This window comes from Amphiura filiformis, chromosome 11, assembly GCF_039555335.1.
Source record: "Amphiura filiformis chromosome 11, Afil_fr2py, whole genome shotgun sequence".
Taxonomy (NCBI): domain Eukaryota; kingdom Metazoa; phylum Echinodermata; class Ophiuroidea; order Amphilepidida; family Amphiuridae; genus Amphiura; species Amphiura filiformis.
Window position 1 is genome coordinate 13,722,476 of NC_092638.1, and position 25,023 is coordinate 13,747,498.

At 36.1% G+C, this 25,023-nt stretch overlaps 1 protein-coding gene across 1 annotated transcript; it reads right to left on the reverse strand.

The window, feature by feature from the left end:
- Positions 1 to 8,917: 8,917 nt before the first annotated feature.
- On the reverse strand, positions 8,918 to 18,239 carry LOC140164379 (cytochrome b-245 chaperone 1-like). The gene is made up of 6 exons (XM_072187656.1): positions 18,125 to 18,239; positions 15,620 to 15,748; positions 14,335 to 14,450; positions 12,817 to 12,910; positions 11,897 to 12,041; positions 8,918 to 11,105 (listed from the first exon to the last, which is right to left on the reverse strand). Exons 2-6 carry the CDS (start codon positions 15,705 to 15,707, stop codon positions 10,916 to 10,918), a joined length of 633 nt encoding a protein of 210 aa, XP_072043757.1. The 5' UTR covers positions 15,708 to 15,748; positions 18,125 to 18,239; the 3' UTR covers positions 8,918 to 10,915.
- Between the last annotated feature and the right edge of the window lie 6,784 nt (positions 18,240 to 25,023).

The following is a 25,023-nucleotide window of genomic DNA, read 5'->3' on the forward strand; positions in this document are numbered from 1 at the left end:
GTGCATAAACTGTAAGTACCGGTACTGTAAAAATTATAGCATACCCATGGCTCGAATATGTGCTGATTTAAACTTAAAATAAACAATCTCCTTGTTTTTCAAGGTTAGCCTCTATTCGGAATTCGTGGGTAACAAAAGGTTAAACCGTCGTAGATTCTTTTTTTAAAGCGGTGAACGTATTTTTACGATTTACAATTTTAAGCTCTTGTCAAACTAAATTCAGTGTCCAAAGTCATTAAATGTTAATTTAAGTTATGGCAATTATATTTGCTGGACTCGTGGGTAACAGTTGATACGTGGGTAACGTCAAATTTGATTTTATGGAATTTTATGAGTAAAACGTATTTGCATAAAATAATCACTTGGACTTCAGAATTATAAAACGAAACGTCGTTTCATGATATAGTCATTTATGGCATATTCACTTAACATTTTTCAGAACGATCATTTTATTTTTGATACGCGGGTAACAAAATTATTAGCCAAATTGACTTAATGGCCTCTAGAGTCCACAAACTTTGGTGGAATTCAATCGTTTTACATATGATGAGAGATCATGCAATCGTCTTTCTAACGGTAATAATTTCATTTTGATTGAAGGACATTCAATGACATATATGGTGCTTTATCTTTGAATTCGTGGGTAACATCAATTCATTTAAGCCATCATAACTTGTCCCCTGGTATGACTTGCTTGTAAAGGCCTATATGCACAAAGAGAGCACATTGGACGTGACATGATATGCTCCATCAATAACGTGATTTCCTTTATTAATGACATTTTAAAGTGGAAAGTTAACATAGAGAGAATTTTGTCCTGCTTTCGCTGGACTTGACCGGATACGTTTCAACACAGGTCAGCGTTTAGGGTATGGATTTCACGGACATGAGGTCGACGATTAAAGGTATGGAGGACATGAAGGGCCGGTTTATTGACCACCTTTTCTGGCATTTCTGGTCAGTGAAAAGGGTACCTTTTTATGGTGGTCGGTGAAAAGAGTGCATAAATATAAGTGATCAGTGAAAAGCCTCCCTTTTTACAAAAAGGTCAGTGATTAGGGTAGGTATTTTCACATGCTCGAGATCCGTGTTTAGGGTGTGAAATTTGCGGGTCTGCTTGATGATGACAACACATAAAAGCATATAAGTGGCCCCCCTGGGGAAAAGTGGGGGGGATGAGGCTGTGGATCACGAAATGCCCCTTTAAATCAGTCTTTTTGAATAAAATAAACACACTCTCTACATCTAGTGACTCCTTACATGTTGGTCACTGATGATCAAAAATTCTACATTAGTTTTCCAATGATATGGTGTTGTCCGAGCAATATGCCCTTTAATGGCGGGGAGGGGGTACTCAATATTAAGATGTACCTTATGTGCACCCCTTATTTGCTCCCAAAAGACCCCACATTTTCCTTGTTTTAAACCCATAGACCCACTTCCTCCAAACAAGAACCCATATCCTTTCCCCCCTAAAGACTCCCTTCTCCACCTAAAGACCTCTTTTTAATTGTTATCCCAATAGGCTAATTTTTGCTCCCATGACCCTTCTTGTAGAATAATTCCTGTTACAACATCAATCTGCAACCAATTAAATGACCTACTAATTTGCCCCTGAAAGAACTCATTAGCATTGGTCTAGCGATCCCCCCTGAAAGACAGGGGTGTCGCTAGACCAATCAGATTCTGGGGGTGTATAGCATATTTTGTTGACAGAAATATTTTTTCCTGTAATAAAATTGTGAATTTTTAGACAAGACGGCGTTCAATATCCGGGTGGGGGGGAACGGATGGTAAAATGTTTACCTCAACATTGTTTTCATTATTAACTATTATAGGTCTAATGTATAACAACAACAGCACAACATGGTAACACATTAATCGTTCATATGACTCTTGTAATTTGCCGACAATCTAATGGTTTTGCCGACAATAGTCAATTTTTGCCGACAAAATTATGAACTTATGAACACCCCCATACCCCCCATCTAGCAGCGGCCATGCTGAAAGACCCCCACTTGTGACAGCACATGCATGTGTCTTTACTATTGGAGTGCCCCTGGGGTTTGATGCCTTCTTTGACTACTTAAATGATCACACTGTCTGTCTTTTAACATTGAGTTTTAATATTTATTTCCACTGTACAATATAAAACGTATTAATATATTAGTGTGTATGCAACAAAACTTTGTCCAGACATTTATAGATCACCTAAAACAGGCTCATACTCAATGTCATACTTCTGTCATCTAGCTATAAATGATTGCATTGCAACCAATAGGGCGATTTCACAAAAGGTCATAGTTCAAATCTGCCTCCAAAAGACATGATGCATGGAACAAGTACAAAGCAAATGAGTCAAACAATATCACTTCAACTAGGGATTTCTTTTGTGCTTTATGCACGCATCATCAGGCAAGATTTGAACTAATGACCTTTCGTGAAATCGCCTCGGGGGGGGGGGTGGGGGTACTCAAGTTTGGTTTGGGTAGGGACGTGCCGCTGAGATTTTGGAAGTAGACCCATAAATATACCAATTTTTCAAGAAATTTGGACCCATAGGGGGTGTATGATTTTCATCTAATAGCCCATTGAACAAGAAAATTTTAATGAAATTCAAAACTTAAAAACTCACATAATGTCGGCCTGTCACATAATCAGACGTTTTTGACATTTCTGAGAAAATTGGTACATTTGTTTATTATGTTCTACTCTAAAACCATGCCTAAAAGCGGCTTAATTAGCAAGATATTAATTAATTTAATTATGTCGATTTGCGAAACCTTGAAACATCTGTATCACATAACGATGTATTTGCAAATCACCTATACTGCGCAAGCCCAGTATGTCCCAGTATGTCGTATCTGCAATTTGAAGAATTTGCTGTTTCACATAGTGACGCATTTGTACGACACATTTGCGTGACTTTTTCTTTGCACAATAAAATTGCTGTTTTGTCCTTTTCACATAGTAACATATTTGGGAAACTGTTTCACATAGTGGTCAACATAATTATTTGCGCGACTGTTTCACATAGTGACATATCTGCTTGCCGACATATTTGTCATTGAACGGCAAAATTGTCATTAATCCTTTTCACATAGTGACGTATTTGATTTAATATTGATTTTTTGCAAAACAAGTTATGCTCAGATAGTAATAAGTGAATTACATTGAAAATATGATATATTTGCATTACTTTTAACAGGTTTTAATCAACAATAATGTTTTAATTAAGATTATTATGCAGCAAATGAAAATTGCCTTATTTTGCAAATACGTCAGTATGTGATGCGGCCGACGATAATAGGTGTTTTATATACATGTACATAAATATAGCAAGGGGTCCACAACTTTCCAATGAATTTTAAAACCATAGTACAAAATACAGAAAGTACACATACATTAAGACTGCATACTATCTTTAGGGCAAGGAGGGGAACTTATGAAATGGTTAATAGCAGCCCCAGTAATATAATAATAATGGTGTTTATATAAATTAATAAAGAGATTATACCCGATGAATATTGACTCAATATTGGTCTGTGTTTAATGCTACGCTCATGGAGGGCAAATAGTCCGGGGGGGGGGGGCACTCCAACTTTGGAGGTGACGCACTGTTAAGACCCCCTTTTTCAGCATCGCTGTCACCCAAAGACCCCATATTTTTTTACGAGCACATGCTCTGTCACCCGAAGACCCCTTATTTTTCCATTTGATCTGTCACCCAAAGACCCTGACAAGTTCAATTTGAACAGCAACTTTCATTTTGCACTGATTTTGTTACTTATTTTGAAAAAAGGTTTTTGTGGCGCTATTTCGGCCCTCACCCAAAGATTCCATTTAAAAAAAGGTCATGTTCTCACCCAATGACCCCATATTTTTTTAATTTTGCTCTCACCGAATGCCCCTTAGTGCGAAAGTGCCAGCCCTACACCTATATCCATTTCATATTGAAGTGCCCCCGGGCAAATAGTGTATATCCGCCTTTGTGCACTCAGCACGCATTTTGGGAACAATGTGTTACACAAAATACACGCATGCAAACATATGCAAACATCAACAAACTTTGAATTGAAGTTTGCCAGATGCACAGCAAAATTATCCTGAGCAGGTGGTAGCGAATACGATACTGCCATATTTAACGTCGCCATTGGATTAGCATATAATCATGAAATCTTCACAAACAAATTAAAAATGTGTTATGTAGTGTTAAATCAGAATTATGTCATTCTAAAACCGTTGAGGTGCAACAAAGTACCCCACTGTTAGTATGTTGTTTTTCCATTTGTAATTGCTAACCGTCAATTTTGAACGGGCTGCCTTGTACATCACATGTCCTATACTGCCTGATCCAGAGTTACACTATTTGCCCTCCATGAGCAACACAAAGATGGCAGAGTTGGTACTCCTTGATTCTACCTCATTGGGAATTACACTATTTTGAGTGCACACAAACATGTCAGAGTCAGTACTCTTTGGTTCTACTTCATTGGGAGGTACACTATTTGCCCTCCATGCGTGACACACAAACATGGCAGAGTTGGTTCTCTTTGGTTCTACCTCATTGGGAGGTAGACTCTTTGCCCACCATGAGTGACACACAAACATGGCAGAGTTGGTACTCTTTGGTTCTACCTCATTGGGAGGTAGACTCTTTGCCCTCCATGACCCACATGCAAACATGGCAGAGTTGGTACTCTTTGGTTCTACCTCATTGATAATTTCCCAAAAATCTTATCTTACTAATTTGACCTAAGAGAGAAAACATTTAATATAACGGGATTCCTCCTGATGTTAAACATTGCCCATTGAAATTAGAATTCTGTAACAGTTACTTAAATATACGGGTTCTATTCACAACAATTGAAAACTTCTTAACATATTATATTATAACATATATAATAATTTGAAAGAATATTTACAATTTCATGATTATTTGTGTTAGTATAATAACGGGCTGTACGGTACATGATTATTCCAAATATGCTCAAGGTGTCTACTTCATAGACTTGGGGACATGAAGAATGCAAAATTACATGTTTTTTTTTTTTTTTTTTAATAAATTATGATTTGAGCCAAAATATTGCTTCCTGTTTCCCTCACTTCACCGAGTACAAAGATACTATTTTTTCATCTTCTGATGCACTGTAAAAGTGGAAATTTTCATGAAATTAATTTTTTATGTTCTGGCAATTTGAACTATTTTCCTTGCCTGCAATTCTAAATTTCAATAAATTGACCTATACACAAAAAACGAATATATTTTTGCGGTAGCAGCTTGTAATGCGAAAAACGTGAAAATAAATGTATCAAAAAAATGTCCACTTTTATAGTAGTGCATCCACAGGATCTTCCCACCTATCTTTAAGAAATTATGGATTTAAAAAGAATTACAAGTAAAGTTTGTTCGGCTTATATAAGGTGGAAAAAATAAGACTCGTAACACTGTGTATTGATATAGAATGGCGTGCACGCTGTTGGACTTAATGCTTATGCTAGATGTGCGTTATGTAATGTGTGACTAGCGACTCTTATGTGAATTTACATAAGCGTGAGTTGGGACTTTATTGACTCAAGACAGTAACAAAAGCCAAATAATTTCTGCCTTATATAAACCGGACAAACTTTAGCAAAATAATTCTTCTTCTCCTACAATGGCACTTTTGGCAAAAAAAACAAAAAAAACACAAACAAAACAGCAAAAACTGCATTCTTCTTACCCCTACAAAATACTGAATCTAAGAATATAAATACAAGTGGCAGTACAACAGGAATTTATCTACACACACATAAAGTCTATAACATTTACATTGATAAGAATTTGGGATGTCCATCATGGGAATAAAAAGAAATGTGGACCTTCAAGTTTCAGCAACAAATAATAATGATTACCGGTTTCATACAGTTTTTTCATTTAAAAAAAGAGAAATCAACATCGGATGTTGAAATTTGATGATTGTCGACAATGTAAATTCTACTCGACAACTGCCCTACTGTTGGGAGGAACACATTAAAACTATAATGCTCTCATTACCATTTAGAAAAATTTAATGATCTTAATATTGGGGGAGTCCATATAGAGTCCTGTAGCCTTAAGATCTGATTCTACAACATTTATTTTGTCTTAATCACATTTATGTGTCAATAAACAAATTACAAACTCAGGCTTTGTCTCTTTCAATTGTTAACTCTATGTCAAGCCTTGAAATAAGCAGATTGGAACCAGGAGCAATTTGTTTTTGCACATTGCTCCTGGTTCACTGGCATTTTTACAAGAACCAGAGGAATGTGAAGTCAGAAGTGCTCTTGTTGCCAAAACATCTATGATTTTTATCGTACTTTCAGATCTTGAAACTGTCATAATTATATCACAATGATCCCTGATTTTGCAGGTATTTTTACATAATCAAGAGCCCTGATTTTGCAGCTACCATATTTATTCCATTAACCGCCCATGCCCCTATATATAACCATACAACGCACAAACTATTAAATGCCCATGCAAATCTGAATCATTGTCTGAAACATATGACACACTGCATGATAGATGAATATTTTGGGCCCTTTTTATGACTTGTTGGCCTAAACAATGTAAAAAATAACCATCCACCCAAATACCCAAAATGATTTTGTATAACTGTAACTACATAACCGTACTACTTTCTTAAAGGGGGGTAACCCTATTGGTTTTGGATATGGATTGTCTTTAAAATTACATAATAATATCAAATATCGCCTCCTTTATGCTGCTTTGTGAAAAAACGAGAGCATTTTCAGCGTAAATGTGAATAAATAGCCAAATTTGCAATCCAATACCTTGGTATACGTGAATTGCATTCTGGGCAGGCAATGACGAATGCTGACATGCTGTACAATGCCCGCCCGTATTGAACGGAAATTTTTTTTTTTCGCACCGCTTCAGAAAAAAGGAAACAAAATATATTTCCCCGTGCAACATGTACATTTCAAATGAATATAAAAAAATTTGGGTAAAATGGAGAGAAAAAAAACCCTTCCGATACCGGGTTTTGAACCGGGTACCCCTCGGGTAAAAACAAACGCGCTAATCAATTGAGCTATTTAGCACACCACGATAACTGATAACTATATACGGCGCACCGCCTCCTCAGCAGTTAGTGTGGTTCGCTTTTTTCACAGAATGTGTATAACGCCGAAACCAAAGTAGCTGTTGCGGAGACTGATATTTCGTTCATAATTCCCTCCCAGAAATCCAAAGTATTTACCATTGTTTACAAACTGGTAACCTGTAAAACCGCTGTGATTCATGATTTCTCCGCAATACATCGACTTGGAGCGCCACATTTCAGGATAGTAAAGAGAAGAATAGTAGCTATTATGTGATACCAAAACCTCATCAACAATGAAAAAAAACCGGGGATGATGCTGTCGATCGGGTTACGGACCTTTAAGGTGGAAAATAAACTATTTGGTTAGGGATCCCGACTGACTGTAGCTCAGGCCACCTGACCCAAAATATTGTCAGGCCCACTGACCCAAAATATTATATTTAGAGGCCTCATTTTTCCAGGCCTGGATAAATTTTCCACAGCTTAATAACATGGATTCATATCATCAATTGACAGAATATACATGTAAAGCATTCAACTGGTTTGGAATGTAAAATTAAATTCTTCCAAACATATTTCAGTTTTGTTCTTGTACTGGTTATAATAACATAGACTGGACAGTACCATGATTACATAACAATACAAGATCTTATTATTTGGACCAATACGGGCTGTATCAAAATGAATGTTACACAATCAGATTCCTATTGCTGCACAATCAAACTTCCACCATTGGCACTGTACAAATAATTAAGAGAACACACCAGGTACCACCACCATGATGATCAATTGCACAGTTGGGAAACCACCAACCAACAGTACACACAGAGCTGCTCACATTACAACCCTATGCACTGAACTGACCAATCAGGAGCAAGAAAATTTGTTCTGGACTATGAAAAATGCTCATGCATATTACTTTTGTCCATCAACATTTGACTGTCTCCACTTGTATTTCCTACTTCTGTAGAAAAACTTTGAAAACCTCAGAAAAACTTGTAATTTTTTACAAAAAGCCCTTGAAATTTGAGTACTGTTGGTTCCACTTACATCAGTTACATGTATTTCAATGGGATGTAATTTGAGCTGGTGATGTCATTGGGTTATAATGAGCTGTGGTTGATTCATTTGCATAAGTTGAATTTGTACAGAATTAGTTTGCTTGTGTGCTGCTTCCCGAGGCACACTGCTGCATAGCTACTTCGTTGGTACTCTTCTTGAGTACTCATGTGGGTGATCTAGAGTACATACATCGGAATCAACTGTACAGTACACACATTGGTACTTGATTGGTACTGCGCTGGTACTCCTGATAGGCTAGCTCACATCATACACTATAGGTGGCGCTATTCGTCCATAGGGAAGTGGGATGTGCATGTACGGTCCAAAAATGGCTTTACTGTGGGGCTCAATGGAGAAAATCACTAAAAATTTATTTTGACAACCAAAACCTAAGTGATGTTGACTTATGTTGGTACCGGCATGATACATACTGGATTCATAAACTATCACATAGTGCAATCCATGTTCCACCAAGTCGACACTCGATTTAGCTCAAAAGCAATTTGTGTGTAAATCAATACCATCCAAAACAGCTTTCTTACAGTAAAGAATAGGAGGTCATCTGGGGTCACATACAGTAGTGTGCATTGTACATGTGCCTGCTGTCACAATTTCACACACAAAATTTTGGGCACTTTGATGACAATATTTTTGTCTGTAACTTCAAAAGTATATGCAGTAGAAACATGATTGACCCCTTATTGTTTAAGTAATTTAATTCTCTTTCAAATGAAAGAACTTTCAGCTAAAAATATTAAACTTCAAAATTTAATGAACATCCCTACTCCTGAGTAGCCACAAAGTAGCTGCGCAACAGTGTACATGTACCTCTGGGGATGGCAGTGACAGGAATCTGGTATTGTACCTATGCAGTGTGAGTGATTATAAATATCAAGTATAATTTTATAAGTTAATCTAATTTACTTGCACTGGAAATCTGCTGTTTCCTCTAACCCATATAGGTTTAATTTTTTTAAACATATTTAAAAAAAATAAATTTGTAAGTCTTCCTGACAATCACATGATTAGCAATTCCACTAGAATATTTACAGTTCTTTACAATTACAGAGCAAATCTGTAAATAAAACATGGAACATGGACAAAAGGTTAATATATGTGAAACGATCTGCTCCATGGGAGCCAAAGGAGGCATTTTTGAAAATTGAGTTACTAGTATAATTATTATCTTGTAGTAACATAAGGCTATCACATACTGAAAACACCAAAGGCCTAGCATACTTGGTTCTAAAGTCATGAGGTTTTGTGATGTGTATTTTCTTATGTATTTTATTGTTTTTTACTCCATATTTTTGCCTCAGTTTGAAATTTGTTGCCTTTGGCCCCCATTGACCAGATCGTGTCACATGTGCATGTTTGTCACTCCCAAAATAAATAGGATTCCTGGAATTATTAATTTGTGCAATTATAAACCCCACACACATTTCACAATGGGCTATTCCGGTTGAAATTCATACACCCTCTATGGTAGGCACAAATTCAATCTCCACATAGGGGGTGTAGATTGCAAATGGAGTCACCCATTCAGGTAATCACATTTGAAATGCATACTCCCTTTGTGGAAAATTACGGTCATGCATTCCATAAGGGGTGTATGGATTTCAACTGGAATAGCCCGGCTGTGGATCTTTGCACATTTTGTTGAACCTTCCGAATTACAAAGTGTAATCATTAATCCACCTGATGTGTTAGCCTGGATCACCATAAACCTACTATATTATTGGTATCTACAGTCAAAGGGCCATCTCCACCATGGCATCAGGTTCTGGAACCCTCTGCCAGAAGACATTAAGAATGCTTCATCCACAAATCAATCCAAGAGACATTTGAAAGGCCACCACATGCTGCCTATCTGACCTTTTTAGATGAATCCCATAAGCCTTTGCGAGTAGACCTGAAATGTCGTCATTTGATGTCACACCGACTTGCAATGCGCAGTAACGATGTTAACTAAACAATGTGCGCATCAGCCCGATGCGTACTGACGTCAAATGACGACATATCAGTCTACTATATAATGGTCTAAGGTTTATGGGATTTACCGAAAAAGGTCAGTTGTAGCGTTTCATTTCATGCCTCTCCTGCTGCTTGTATTTTATTTTATTATGTTATGCTTTTCTTTTTTGAAGTACAAGCTGTATCAAAATGATTGGTACCCATCGCCATCGGGGTCTCCCCATCAGTCCGAAGCCCTGTCAGTCCGAACCACCGCTAGTCCAAATTTTTAGGGTTAGGGTTAAGTTTAGGGTTGGGGTTAGGTTTATGGTTATGGTACAGGTTTAGGTTTAGGGTTAGCGTTAGGTAAGCTTAAAATTCGGACTAGCGGTGGTTCGGACTGACAGGGTTTAGGACTGATGGGGTGTACCCATACACATCAGTTTTCATTGATAATGGATGAGCCTGACACATCAAAATTCAACATAAGATCCAAATAATTAGTAGATTAATTAAAAAAAGGCATAAACTATACATTCTGGACATTTAAAAAGAGTATCCAATGTTGTATTTAGAAGAGGCAGGCTTTTCAATAAACACCAAAATTGATGGGTACCAATCATTTTGATACACCCTGTACATGAAGTTAAGTGACCCACCCACCGCAGGTATTTCTCGCATTTAGTAAAATAACAATAATAATTGTTTTTTAACTACTCAAGACAGCTTTCATATATACATTGTACATGTATATTGTATGTTGCAAATGAACTCTTTATATGTACACATGAAGACTAACATCACTGTCATCATCTTTTGGCCAATCTGATTGGTTCTATTCCCTCTTCATCACTAGACTCTTCACAGTCTGCCTCTGATGCAGAAGATGATGACACAGAGGCTGACCCATCCCCATTACGCTTGGTCGGATCCTTACTCTTCTTTTGTATCTCAAGTTCAAGGAAGTTCCCGATTGTATCAGCAATAGCTATATGTTCTCTATGAAGACAAATTAGGAAATTATGTCATTAGTATTGTAGGTTATCCATCAAGTTATCTAAATCGATGACAAAAGAATTGATTCCATCCTAGCAAATGCTCTTGTCAAACAAACATCATATGTGACACGATCTGGTCCATGGGGGCCAAAGGAGGCATTTTTGAAAATTGAGTTACTGTAATTATTACATTATACATACAGTAGACTATCATTTACTGACAACACCGAAGGTCTAGCATACTTGGTTCTAAAGTTTATTGATGCCTATTTTCTTACATATTTTATTGTTTTTTACTCCATATTTTTACCTTTCTCTCAGTTTCGAATTTGCCGCCTTTGGCCCCATGGACCAGATCGTGTCACATATAGTTAATAATATAATGTCTTTAAAATTTTTTTAACACCAGTAAGCTAAAAGTAATGTTAGTTTTCACTGTTACAGATGTTGCCATATAATTTTGACCCGAAAAGATTTGATACCAGCACATGACTCCAATGCATGTCACTCTGTCCATCATGACTGAGGTCAGTCCTTTTGAAGTTTTATGACTCTCCAGAATGCCATGTATACACAGTTTTATAAACAATGTGTACTCGTTCAACTAACATTTACGATCCTAATAATCAAACAACACACTCCATCGTTTTATTCAAAATATTGGATTTTATCACAATTTACAGCACAGTTAGTTCACTGAAGTACATTACAATCATGTAAAAATCAGAATTTTGAAAAACATCTAGGGTGTCCTCCTCATGTTACAATATGGATTTAAGTTATAATACTTACTTTCCACTTCCTAATGTGCATTTTTCTGTAATAGGAAGAGAGAATCCAGAAATAAAATTGAGCAGGACACACTTGCCCCTCCCAAAGAAACGTATATCTTCTTGCTCGACCTCCACGCCTGATATCTCTTCTAGTGACGCTTGAACTGTGCAGGGGCAACAAGAAAGAGAAAACATTAGAAAACACATTGCTGTTATTTCCTGTCTGCTTACCCAGATAGTTTTGAAGCTTTTGACATAGATAATCAATGCTTCACTAGGCTGAGAGCCTGTTATAGTTATGTATTCAATTTTCATGATCTTATAATAATATTATAATTTGCTAAATAAAGTCAGTCACTCAGCAGTCTCACTCTCCATGCCAAAAAGACATTTCTTATATTGTAATATATTTGCCATTTTAAGAGTTCAATAGAAGAAATTGTAATTTTGTTTGTACAGAGAGCCACACCTGTACATATCATGCAGCACGTAGTCAGGTTGGTGGTGTAATGGGCAAGAGGCAAATTTTCCAGTGGGAGGGGGGGGGCAAAATTGCACAGTTGTTCTGCTGTCCTGCTCCTAGCCCTATTAGATAGGACCCTTTACTATGACCCCCAAAACTAATGTCATCTGAGAAGAAATCTGCCCAAACATAACAGGACAAGAAAAAGTTATAAGTCACACAACTGTGTTACAGTATTTCAAACCAGGTGGGAGCACTCCCCTGGTTAGTACACCACTGACCACTCCTGAGTAAGGTTTGAAGCAGAGTAGCTAGAGTCTGTTCCAATCCTTCCTGGTTCAGTTTGGACTTCACAATCTGCAGTATATGAATTGTTGCATTGTGTTTGCATGATATGGTAGGAATACAGTAATAGGATGAAAAGGAAAGAACCTATGTACTTTTCAAAATATACAGAAGTTACGTCATATACGTACCAAGGCGTTGGCTATCATTAGGTTTCAGCATTTTCTCTACCAGGCTAAATTTCTTCAAGATCACTTCTCCTTTATTCTTGTCTAGTATACATTCCTAGTAGTATGAAAATAAAACATTTAAATATAGTTATGAATGTTTACTCATAAACAGAACAAAACATACAGGTAGAAACAGACAAAAGCAATGATAATTTGGCATCTTTAAGGTGGTACTACACCCCTGATAAATTTTGCGACTAATTCTGCATTTACTTCTCAAAAAATAACTACACACTGGTAACAAAAGTTATGTATACTATAGGGGTAAGAAATCTAATTACTTCACTGAAATTTCAGTGATTCAAAACAAGAAGTTCATTATATATGTTAAGAAATGAGGTACATTCTAGCGGTACCCCTTTTCTTATCATAAATAATGTACCGCTTGTCTTGAGCCACTGAAATTCCAGTGTAGTAACTGCATTCCTTGCCCCTATAATATACATAACCTTCGTTACCAGTGTTATTATTTTTGAGAAAAATGCAAAAATAGTCACAAATGTATCAAGGGGTGTAGTACCCCCTTAAGCTATGATCTGAACAAAATAAAAATTGTTTCTAGTCACAACTATAACCTTTATCATGAGACAGATTGGCAACACATCGGCCATGTGCAGGATCAGTGATCTTTAGGGTATTGGGTACATGACCAGGGTTGTAGCTAGAGAATTTTAAGTGCCGGGTGGTATTTGAGGGAATTTTTTGTATATGACCAGGGTTGTAGCTAGAGAATTTTAAGTGCCGGGTGGTATTTGAGGGAATTTTTTGTATATGACCAGGGTTACGTAGCTAGAGAATTTTTAGTGCCAGGTGGTATATTGAGGGAATTTTTTGTGAAATTGACAATTTGTCCAAATTCTATGTCATTTTGCAATATTTGACACTTGAGTGCTGGGTGCTAGAGCTTAAATTGTTTATCAGTGGTGGGCTTTAAATCTGAGTGTTGGGCTCTAAATCTAGTGCCGGGCTCTCCCGTCTGCCACTACCCGCCATAGCTACATCCCTTTACATGACCTCAAAACTGAATCATACACTTGTGAAGTACCTGCTTCCATCAGAGCACAGTATTGAGATTTGCCCATCATCCTAATTTGACCTTCAAATAATAAAAACATTACCCTGACCTCAGCAACCTACAGGTTCAATATGTTCAATATATATTGATATTGCCAACAGTAATACATTGATTCACTGTGGAGTTCAATAAAACCTTTCAACAGCTTTAATTAATAAATTAATTAAGCATTAATTTTGCCTATCCCAGGTGCAAACTGCCTGTTTGAAATGATGGGTGGGAAGCAGGGTTGCATTTGATGTTCCCACTATGATATATATGCATATTTACGTTGTTGTGCAAAAACTGAATGTTGGAATTTTTGAACTTTTTTTTTTCACTGTCATGTCCTTTGACATACACTAAGATTTCCCTTATTTTCTACCAGTATTCTTTTTGTCATAGAATAAATAGAGAATTGTTACCTCCCAATCATCCAAGGAGCACACAGATACAAAGAGACAGCAAACCAGGCAGAATATCTTCCATACAGGGTTGTCACCTGAATATACCATCATACTCACTCCTACAGCAAGGATACCTGTAGTATTGAAACAAATAACAAGTAATTTAAACCATTAACCCTAATGGAACCTGTGTTTTTTTTGCTATCGGAAGGTACAGAAGAAATGAAAGGGGAAGATGAACTTAAAGAAGTCACTTGGTACCCCCAGGATTAGAACCTCGGACCCCTCGCATGAAGCAGAAGATCACTGACCTGTAGCCACAGGGGTTTCCCTATCAGCCTAGCCCGGCAAACGATCATTCAGTTGGGTGTATGTGATTTTGGCTGATTGCATCATGGCATCACATAGAATGTGTGCATGCGCAATGGTTTTCCTATAGCTTTAGTGGTACTATAATTTGTTCCACCCATTTGTTTGTTTTGGCAATTTTTGGCAGGCCAAGGGGTGCTGAAGGGCAAGCATTTTGTGGCATGCTGTTTGGAAATGGAGAGGGTGGGGCTCATAATTATTGCACATCCCCTTATCTAAAATAATCAACTATGTTAGTTGTGCCATTTTATGGTAGGGCAGAGTACCGGAACTTATAAGTTGAAGGATAGACACTATACATGTATAGGAGGCGATGACCACATATTTATTTTAACACGGTTCACAACTGGTGTATTGGGAATTGGGAACTGAGTTACGACAAATTCAGCACCCGGACTGACCCGGTAGTGGATCATATACTTGACTAAGATGATAGGCCCCCTCTTTTATGGTGTTCAATGCTCTCTTACGTATCCAGATTGCTTCTCTGATACGGCGCCACTGCAGGCTCCCAAATTACATTCTTTTTCAAGGACTTAGGCATCTTTCCAATTGATAACATGATTTAGTCACATATGATCCACTTCTGGGCACCCTCTGATTTTCCCCCCCGAGTAGTCAGTGAACATACATGTAAACATTGAAAAAACAAAACAAAAACAGAAGCAGTGCACCTGGCCAGATCTTCATAATACTAGCACGACACTCTGACCAACTGAGCCACGCCGGAGAAGCACCCTCTATTGGTGTACAGAAGTCGGATGGAAATATATCACTCTGGAGATAGCCATCGCTCAAGATGGAATGTAATTATGGGTTTCTACAAATCTAATGAACCTCTTCAAGAATGCATTCATCTACATGTACCTGTCCTGTACAAGATGATAAATTTATATCAATTTTATATCAATTTTATGGATATTATCATACTTACCAACAAATGTACTCCATGCTCTTATCCCTGGAGACCTCGCAAGGTGTAATTTTTCGTCACTTTGACTGACAACATGCATGTACGCCATGATTAGATCATAATCTCATATATGAATGATCATTTCTTCCCCTAGAAGAAAAGAAGGAAATTGTTCAATCAACATTCAGGCAATCCACATCACTACAAAGCTAATTGATACTAAAACCTTCTTGATGCTATCATATACACATTACACAACTGTGCATTAATTATTATTATATTTTGGCATCAAATTAGGCCAAAAAAGGTTGATTTTTTTCCGTAAACTGCGTGATGTACATTTATGCCAGCATGTGCGACTGTGTGTGAGTAACGCGGAAGTGAATCCAACCATGCCAACTCACTTGTGATTGGTTTAGTATTGTATCCAAGGTCGTGCATTCGCGTTGTAGTTTGAAATACGCGAAATACGATCACAGTTGAATCGAGTACAGCTGTTGTTGTTGAAAGCTGTGTGCATTCAATTGGAATTTCTACTATCTAGTATAATTTAATACTATAATATTTATGCTAGTATTAGTATAATATTTTGCAGCAAACCTTTGACAATCACGTACTACTGTAATGTTGCAATGTTGAATAGTCGGAGCTAATTTTTAATGACGCGTACCAGCCTATCTGGTCCAGGGTACACAGTATCAAATTTTATGTACAAAATATCACTTCTTACCATTCCTCACGTGAAGATAATAGATTTAAACAAAACATATTTGGTCATGTGTCTTATGGTGGGACCATAAAATACCTGGTGATGTTACATTTTTCTCTCCTCTTTCAGATTTAACTTGTTGTCACAGGGCTATTCTTGGTTCAATTGCATGAAGTTTGGGCTCATTATACAGCCTGATTATTCTAATTTTCAAATATGTTTCTCAATTTGGAATGCCAATTTGTTTAATTAGTGAAAAATACCAAAATGTTAACGAAGATAAACCTGGTGGATAAGCGGTAGTGGATAAGCGGTAGTGGAGTATGTGCATTCTCTATGGGAGACATGGCATCCTTTTGAATTTTAAATTATATAATTGCCAAATTGTGTGCTATACTTGCAAATCATACCTCAAATGAAAGCTTGATCATTCATTATTCATATTCAGCTATTAATTTTATCTAATCGTGTTAACAAGTATTAATTGAGAACCGCAAGTCACAAGAACCTCAATTTTTTCCTATTCACTTAAACACAAATGCCAAGATTTTCAGTCACGACATGCGTTTTGGCTTTCAATTGTTGTATCTTGAGAATTATACACCCTAAGATAGGAAAATTATACATTTTTGGAAAGCTTTTTACCCCAGGAATCCAAATATGCAGTTAAAATAAATGTAGGATACACTCTAAAGAAAATATCTTCAAAAATGTAATCAACATTTTGTGCATGAAGTTACGTATATTTTCACACCCTGTATCACCACTTTGGTCAATCATAACATGGCAAAAGTATACATTTTATTTAAGCTCATAGTGTTGCCTGCCACAAAGTTAGATTACATTTGAGATATTCCATATCAGTAGCAAATGCAATAAATTATGAATTCACAAGTAAAATTAATTTTTTTTCATGATATCACCCTTTATATTTTCTTACGCACCCTGTATACCAACTTCATTTTTGCATAGTTGGATTCCTTGGAACATAAGCTTTCCAAAAATGTATAGTTTTGTTGATGTGAGATGTATAGTTTTAGAGATGTAACAATTTAAGTGAAAAGGAGGACAAATGATCAAAATCAGTACTTGTAACGCAAATGTGCCCCACCATATGACACATGACCATTTATTGCATTTGTGTAAATTTTGAGTGCATTTGAAGGTGTAAAATTACCAAATTTGTGACCGTAGCGATCGTCACCATAACAAAAAGTAATGTCTCATAGTGATAACACAGTGGCCATGGTGCCTTTTGGTGGCGAAGAAATTGCCATTTTGCTGTGAAATGCAGCTTTTAATTTAAATGAAGGTGTATTATTTTTAGGGTTTATTAATATTATATATATGCAAAACTGAACACATATGTCATGAGTAGGCCTACTTTTGTGCAGGGTGAACCTTTGAAATTGCGACATTATAGTTCAGTGAGGCTGCCTGCGTGTGCCCCGCTTTTTGCAATACTACGGAGGTCATGGCAGGCTATGGTGAGGAAGAAACAGGGCTATGAAGTATGGTGTATCGGGCAAGGCAATGTGTCAGCAGAACGCTTCTGCAGCCAATCAGAGACAAGTGTGTTTCAACATAGTAAATATGCAATGTACGTTTAAAATATGCTCTCATCAAACAGCCTGTCGTCAAAGGTTTACTGCAAAATAGTATAGAGAGGGCAAGCCAATTCCAAGATTTCAAGGCGTAGCTGCAGAATTTGACAATAAGCTTTTTAGTATTTTTACATGTTCATGATGTTATATATTATTTACGCAGCGAAACAAGACTCAGAGCAAGATTTTTATCTTAAACATGCAAAACCTTACCTTACTTTCGTTACAAATATTTGGTATACAATATTTACAGATTTATGACATATATTCGGGAGGAATAGATTTATTTCCGCCTTGGAAAATTCCTAATCGCGAAATCGAGCCGGCAACAAACATAAACAGAAGAAAATGATCTAGAAACCTAAATTTTCCTAATTTATATTTTTAGTGTTAAAAAAACCCCAAATCGGCTATGTGGTAAATTTTTTAGTCATAAATTTATCACATTATTTAATGATTGAAATATTTTTGTTAACTTTAGTCTAGAATGGAAAATTTTGGGGGTTTGATTTTGGGGAATAGTTTGCAAAATAAAAACGTTAATTGGTGACGAGCTTTCAATAACTATGTTTTGGAATTTTGCATTTATTTAGGAGCGGTTTTTAAATCGTTTTTGTTTTAACCATAAGCTTAATAGTGGGTGTACGTGTACAACACCTGTTACTTTCCTATTCATCTATTCGGGGAATTTCGGCGTCCGAGGAGGACAATTTTGTCATCCTTTTCTGTTAACAAACAGAGAGGTAGACAAAAGACTAGTCTTGCCAGCAAGACTTCAGTCTTTATCATAAACATAATGACATCTACGGACCTGAGTTATAGTTACTAGAACTAGACAAAAGACCTGCCTGTCAAAACTGTTCCGGTCTTTAGTTTTTGTCTTTCGGGTGGACCACCATTTTTTGGATCGATCGTACTATGCGGTCTCATGACCGTTGCGATATCATATTTCTTGTGTGTTCTGCTAATTCTTTGTGACAAACAATAGCCGGTAAAAAAACCCCAACTGTGTCCACGAAATCCCTTGCGGTAGCTGCAACCTAACATTTGTTGGTGAAACAAAAAGAACTTGGCACACGCTTGGATGAACACAGAAGGGAGGCAGAGAAAGCGAGTCAACAAAAATAAAAGAAATAAAAGAAAGGAATCCGAGAGCCATTTCAAGAACTCGGGTATTAGTGATTACGTAGCCAGGGCTAATCATATTATCAATTGGGGGGAGGCAAAAATCTTAGAGAGAGAAAGTGATAGGAAAGCAAGATGGATCAAAGAATCAATTCAGATCAGGAGCAAGGCCAGGGACGAGGAGTTATGAACAGAGACGAGGGGGTCGATATCTAAGTCGTAACGTGATCCATTGTTGGAGACTGCTAGCAAGACTAACATCGCTACCGGAAGTGACACAACTTCCCGCCAGTCATCAGCTGTTCGATCATCACAACAACATCAAGCTTCGAAAAAGTCAGTGGTTCACAGACGAAACTGTCAGCAAGAAAGTAAGTTTCTTCAAATTGGTTTTGACAAATCAAAAACTTTCAGATTGTTTTTGTCCTCAAACGATGAAAATTTGTCGTTACTACAACTGGTCCAGAGTAGACTCGCTTACCCCGGTACTGCAGATTTCGGGTAAATGATATTATTAAATGAAGTTCCACGGCAAATTAATTAAAAAGTAATTTCCTTCACTATATGCCTGGTGTACCCACAGCCAATATAAAATGGTATTGGTGGCACAAGCAAGTAACCAACAAAATGAAGTTACCGGTTGGCTGAGCGAAGCAAACGTAGCAAGCTGAGCGTTTAAAGCAGGGCCTAGATTTCGTGCCAGTTTGCGAGAATCAAAAACCATCTGAGTCGCTTCACTTACCAGTCAACATTAATAGGTAAATATTCACGGGAAATTTTCTGGACACATGACCAATGCGTATCAATGTGAGTGTAACCTCGAGCCTGATCTCTGACCCCCGGCAGTGACCTCGCTATTCAAGTCTTAGTAATTTTGAATTGGAATAGTATTTTTGACCGCAATTTTGATAGAAATTTGTGCATTGCAAATTTATTGAATATTATGTTATCTTAATTTTTCACAATATCATCAAAACGTAATTTCAAAAATATCTATCTACGGCAAAAAATATCTATCTACGGAAACTCTTACCATTACATCATTAACTTTTTTTTTTTTATCTTTCATGCCCCAAACGGGGCTTTTATTTCCCTGTGCTCAAAGAGGAAAAAAAACATACATATAATACAACAAAGACAAAACCATACATCACATGAAATTGTTTTACATTACATTGATCAAGTAAATATATTGATGAAATACAAAACGGTATAGTTTACATTATACATTATACATGTTAACATATAATATGTACTATTCGGTACAAAAGGTTTCCAAGACACCCCACTTGTTTATAAAGTTTGACATGTTATTTTTACTCCTAGCAATCTGCTTTTCTAAATTATAATGAAATTTTATCAAGTTCTTAAAGGAGATTATAGAAGGAGTTTGGTTCCTGAATCTGCTGTCATAGATAACTTTTTTCATCAAAATAAGACATAAATTAATCAACCTGTCAGACTCTTTAAGACCAACACCAAACAGAATTTTGCTTATATAATCCAAATTTTCAACATTTTTTTGAAAATTTACCCCATACCATACTTTAAAATCATCCCACATCTTTACAGCATGGTTACAATTCCAAAAAAAGATGCCTATAAGTCTCAGGAAAATTTTTACAATGTGTACAAATTTCACTATCCACAATATTCATCTTAAACAATCTACTATTTGTCATCAAACAGTTTAAATTGATTTTATACTGAAACATTCTTGTTCTCACATCGTATGATGACTTAAAAGGCATGAGGTATATGTCCTTCCATTCATCGTCATTGACATCTAATTCATCCCTGAACCTTTTCTGCGATGTTGGGGTTTTTGAATCCTTTGAATCAAAATACGGTAAATAATTTTAGATGTCATGTTCTTCATAGGAGTTTCAACACCATTATTCATTAGAAAAAAGCCTTTTGGATTACACATTTCTCTTTCGAAACCCTGCTTCAAAATTCGTTTCCAAGGAAGAGGAACTGCATCAACCAAACTCCTCCACTGCATAAAAAACTTGCGTGGAATCCTCTCTCACACCAAATATCAAAGGGATAATACTTCCATTGGTATAAAATAAATCACTAACTAATTTTAAACCACTGTTAAAGAAATGTTTATAATAACATGGCCTTTTATTAATACTGATGTGCTGATTATTCCAAATACATTGATGAAAGGATTTACATTATCCGGATTAATAAAGCTAAAGTATGATTTTAGCATGTCTTTATAGAAGATGGGCACTTTTTTCCAACTTTGAATTTGTTTTGGAGTAATATTACAATAGAAAATCAAATTTCCACCAAAAGGAGAGATAAAATCATCAAAAAGAATCTTCCAACCTGATAGGGAAGTGTTATATTTATTTGCCCACTTGATTTTATGAACTCGAAAAATTGATTTAACATCCACCATCTTCAATCCTCCTTCATCAATGTCACCAATAATAGAAGTTTTCTTAATAAAACCTTTACCACCATTCCAAAGGAAATTATAAATGACTTTATCAATCTGATTAATAACATAGTCCGGAATATGAATTACCGATGCTAAAAAAATGAACTTAGACAAAGCAAAAGTTTTTATTAAAAGAATTTTACCAGACAATGTAAGTCTTCTTGACTTCCAAATATTTAGGAGAGTTTTGATCTGCTTAATCTTTAAGGTAAAGTTCATATTCTCAGCAGCACTCTCATCATATGAGAAGTACACACCTAAAGCTTTAATTGGATCTGTTGGCCATTCTATATTAAAAGGCTTTTCATTACAATGTCTTTTTGCACCAATCCATAGACCCTGAGATTTATTAACATTTAGCTTTAAACCAGACACTTCAGAAAAATAAGCCAGAACTTTCAAAACATTTTTTGCAGATTGCTCCCCATCTAAAATACATGTTGTGTCATCAGCATATTGAACCAATTTGAGTTCTATATCATTAACAAAAATACCAGATATAGACGGATTTTCCCGAATATGCATGATAGCAATTCCAGAGCCAAAATAAATAAGTAAGAACTCAAAGGGTCCCCTTGACTTAACACCTCTTTTACAGAGAAGTATTGCGATGTAAGCCCATTATTTAAAATACAACTACTAATATTTGTGTACAATGTTTTCACATACTTTACAAAATCTGGACCAAAGTTCCTACTTTTTAAGGCTTCAAATAAAAAATTCCACTCAAGTGAATCATAGGCTTTTTCAAAATCTAAAAATAACAATAATCCAGGAGCATTTTTATACATAGTATAATCCATAATATCTTGTATAGTACGAATAGATTCGCTTATATTTCTCCCTTTAACAAAACCGCTTTGGTCGATGTGCACTAACTTAGGTATGACACTTTCCACCCTCATTGCAAGTACTTTAGATGCTATTTTATAATCCACGTTAAGTAAAGATATGGGTCTCCAGTTTTTTAATTGACATCTATCTTTACCCTCTTTTTCAATCAATGTAATAACAGCCTGCCTTTGGGAGGATGACATTTCACCTTTATTTAAACCTCTGTTTAAAACATCCACTAGGTATGAACCAATTTTGTTCCAGAACTGAAGATACCACTCACATGATAACCCATCATTACCTGGGCTTTTGTTTTTTGACATTTTGTTAAGCACATTAAAACATTCCACCTTTGTAAGCTTCCCTTCACATTTAGACTTCTCTACATCGTCTAGGGTGGTTACATTGTAAAAAAAAAAAATGCATTATTTCTTGAAACATCAGCGTCAACCTTGAATCATACAAATCTTTGTAAAAATCACTCTGTTTTTTCAAAATTACATTTGGATTTACAATTTCGGTACCATCATCAAGAATCAATTTCTTACATTGTTTCTTTCTACAGTTCCTCTTTTCTAGGCCCAATAAATATTTATTGCTCTTTTCACCTTTTTCCGCCCATCTAATTCTTGAACGCACAATTACACCATCAATAATTTTGCTATCCAACTCTTCAAGATCATTCTTTACGATTTGGATCTCCTCCAGAATGTTGTCTGAGGGATTATTTGCTAAAGATTGCTCCAACACATTAAGCTTATTATTGAGCTCCTTTACCTTATCTTTCTTATACAGACCTTTCTTCTTAGCATACTTAATTGTTGTATCCCTAACCTTAAATTTGATCCACTCCCATTTTATCTGAGGGTCACTTATAGAAGAATCATCTAACCAAGTAGCTAAATTGTTGTTCATTTCGTTCACATACTGCGTCTTCATTAAGATAAGAGTTGTTAAATTTCCAATGTCCTGGACCACGACACGGCTCTTTTGCAACTGCACATTAATAACAACAGCAGAGTGATCAGTTCTTATCCCTGGTATAATGTCTGCATTTGTAACATATTCCATCAAAGTATTACTTATTAAAAATAATCAAGCCTACACTGAACAAGAGGATTTGTTTGACGCCATGTGAATCTAATTGTATTTGGATTTAAAACTCTCCATATATCAATTAAATCGTAATTATCCATAACATCACATATTTTATCAACAACACTCTCCTTAATTTTTTCAATACCACCTTTCTTATCAAGCTTAGCATTCAAGATACAATTAAAGTCACCACCAATAATTATTTTCTCCTTCTCTTCAAAATTCTTTTCCATAAAGAAATTCTTCAGCTCAGAATAAAAATTTATTTGCATATTCTCAATGTTGGGAGCATATATATTCACCAAGGTAAAATTCAGGTCATCTTTACTAAAATTTACAACCAAAAGTCTCCCATCGTTATCTTTACAAATGTCAATCACATCAACATTACTACCATTACGAAAGATAATTGCGACTCCTTTGCTATTATTTGTACCATGGGAAAAAGGATCTTGCCACCCCATTCATGCTGCCACTGAGTTTCAACTGTCTCTGTACTATGAGTTTCTTGCAACAAAATTAAATCTGCACGAGAATTTCTACACCAATTAAAAATACTCCCTACGCTTCTTGAAATTACCAATACCTCTTACATTCAAGGAAATAATTTTTAAATTGTCACCAGCACGATCATTCATTATTTACATAAGGAAATACAATAACAACATATGTAAACATGCACTTAATATGTGGGTGAAGGTAAAGGATTACACCGCGCCCATTGCACGTGTCTAGCAGCATGCAGCAGTTTAATAATATGCAGACCTGCGCCTAATTTGAATAATAATACATGAATGAAAAACCCTTTCAATGAAGAAAGAAAACCTTTTACATGCAACATGCAGAGACTTGATTGAATGAAACATGATATATATCCAGCTACAAAAAGGTGTGTCTGAACACGCGTCATACAACGAGGTTGCAAATAAAATTTGAATAACAAAGCTAGCGACAGGTGCGGGAAATTGCGTTGCTTGATACTGATCCATGGAGTGGTGCTCAAGCCTACGCGTCATTCGGCAAGGGTGCATAATAAAAATTTAAATAACAATATAGGTACGGAAACATGATCCCAATTTATACCAATCTAAATAAAAACATCCGCACTCATCATGCTGGTCAGGGTGGGGGCTAGGATTCATATAAAATCTGAATAACAAAACGAGCAACAGGTGATGGCACATGATGTGTTTTGGTACCGATAAAAAACTGTGAATGGGGATGGGAAGGGAATGGATACATGTACAATTATATGCACGGTGTCGGTGATAAGATGATACAAATCAAACATTTTGCATTTCATCATATTATAAACAAGCATTTTAAAATTACAAATACACAAAAACAACAAACATGAGCACAAATAAATTTTTAAATACTGATTTACATACCAACAGAGTCCAATCACTTTCAAACCCGTAAGATGTACAATCGGGTTTGTGATGGCAAAACATAAAAACACGCACCACTGTACAAAGAGGAAAAACATGCAATGTTTTCCTTCTGTTTGAAAACCGCCGTGAGAGGTATCTTAATAATTCAGTTCCACCTCTCAAGTGAAAAACACCGTGTAAAACAAAATTGCGGAGAGTATATCCAC

Excerpts from the sequence above, each read along its gene's own strand:
- LOC140164379 (XM_072187656.1), bottom strand. The coding sequence starts at position 15,707 with ATGGCGTACATGCATGTTGTCAGTCAAAGTGACGAAAAATTACACCTT. Across the intron at positions 12,911-14,334 it reads GCTCCTTGGATGATTGGGAG|GAATGTATACTAGACAAGAA; the intron begins GTAACAATTCTC and ends TCATACTACTAG. Across the intron at positions 12,042-12,816 it reads TAATGATAGCCAACGCCTTG|TTCAAGCGTCACTAGAAGAG; the intron begins GTACGTATATGA and ends GCCCCTGCACAG.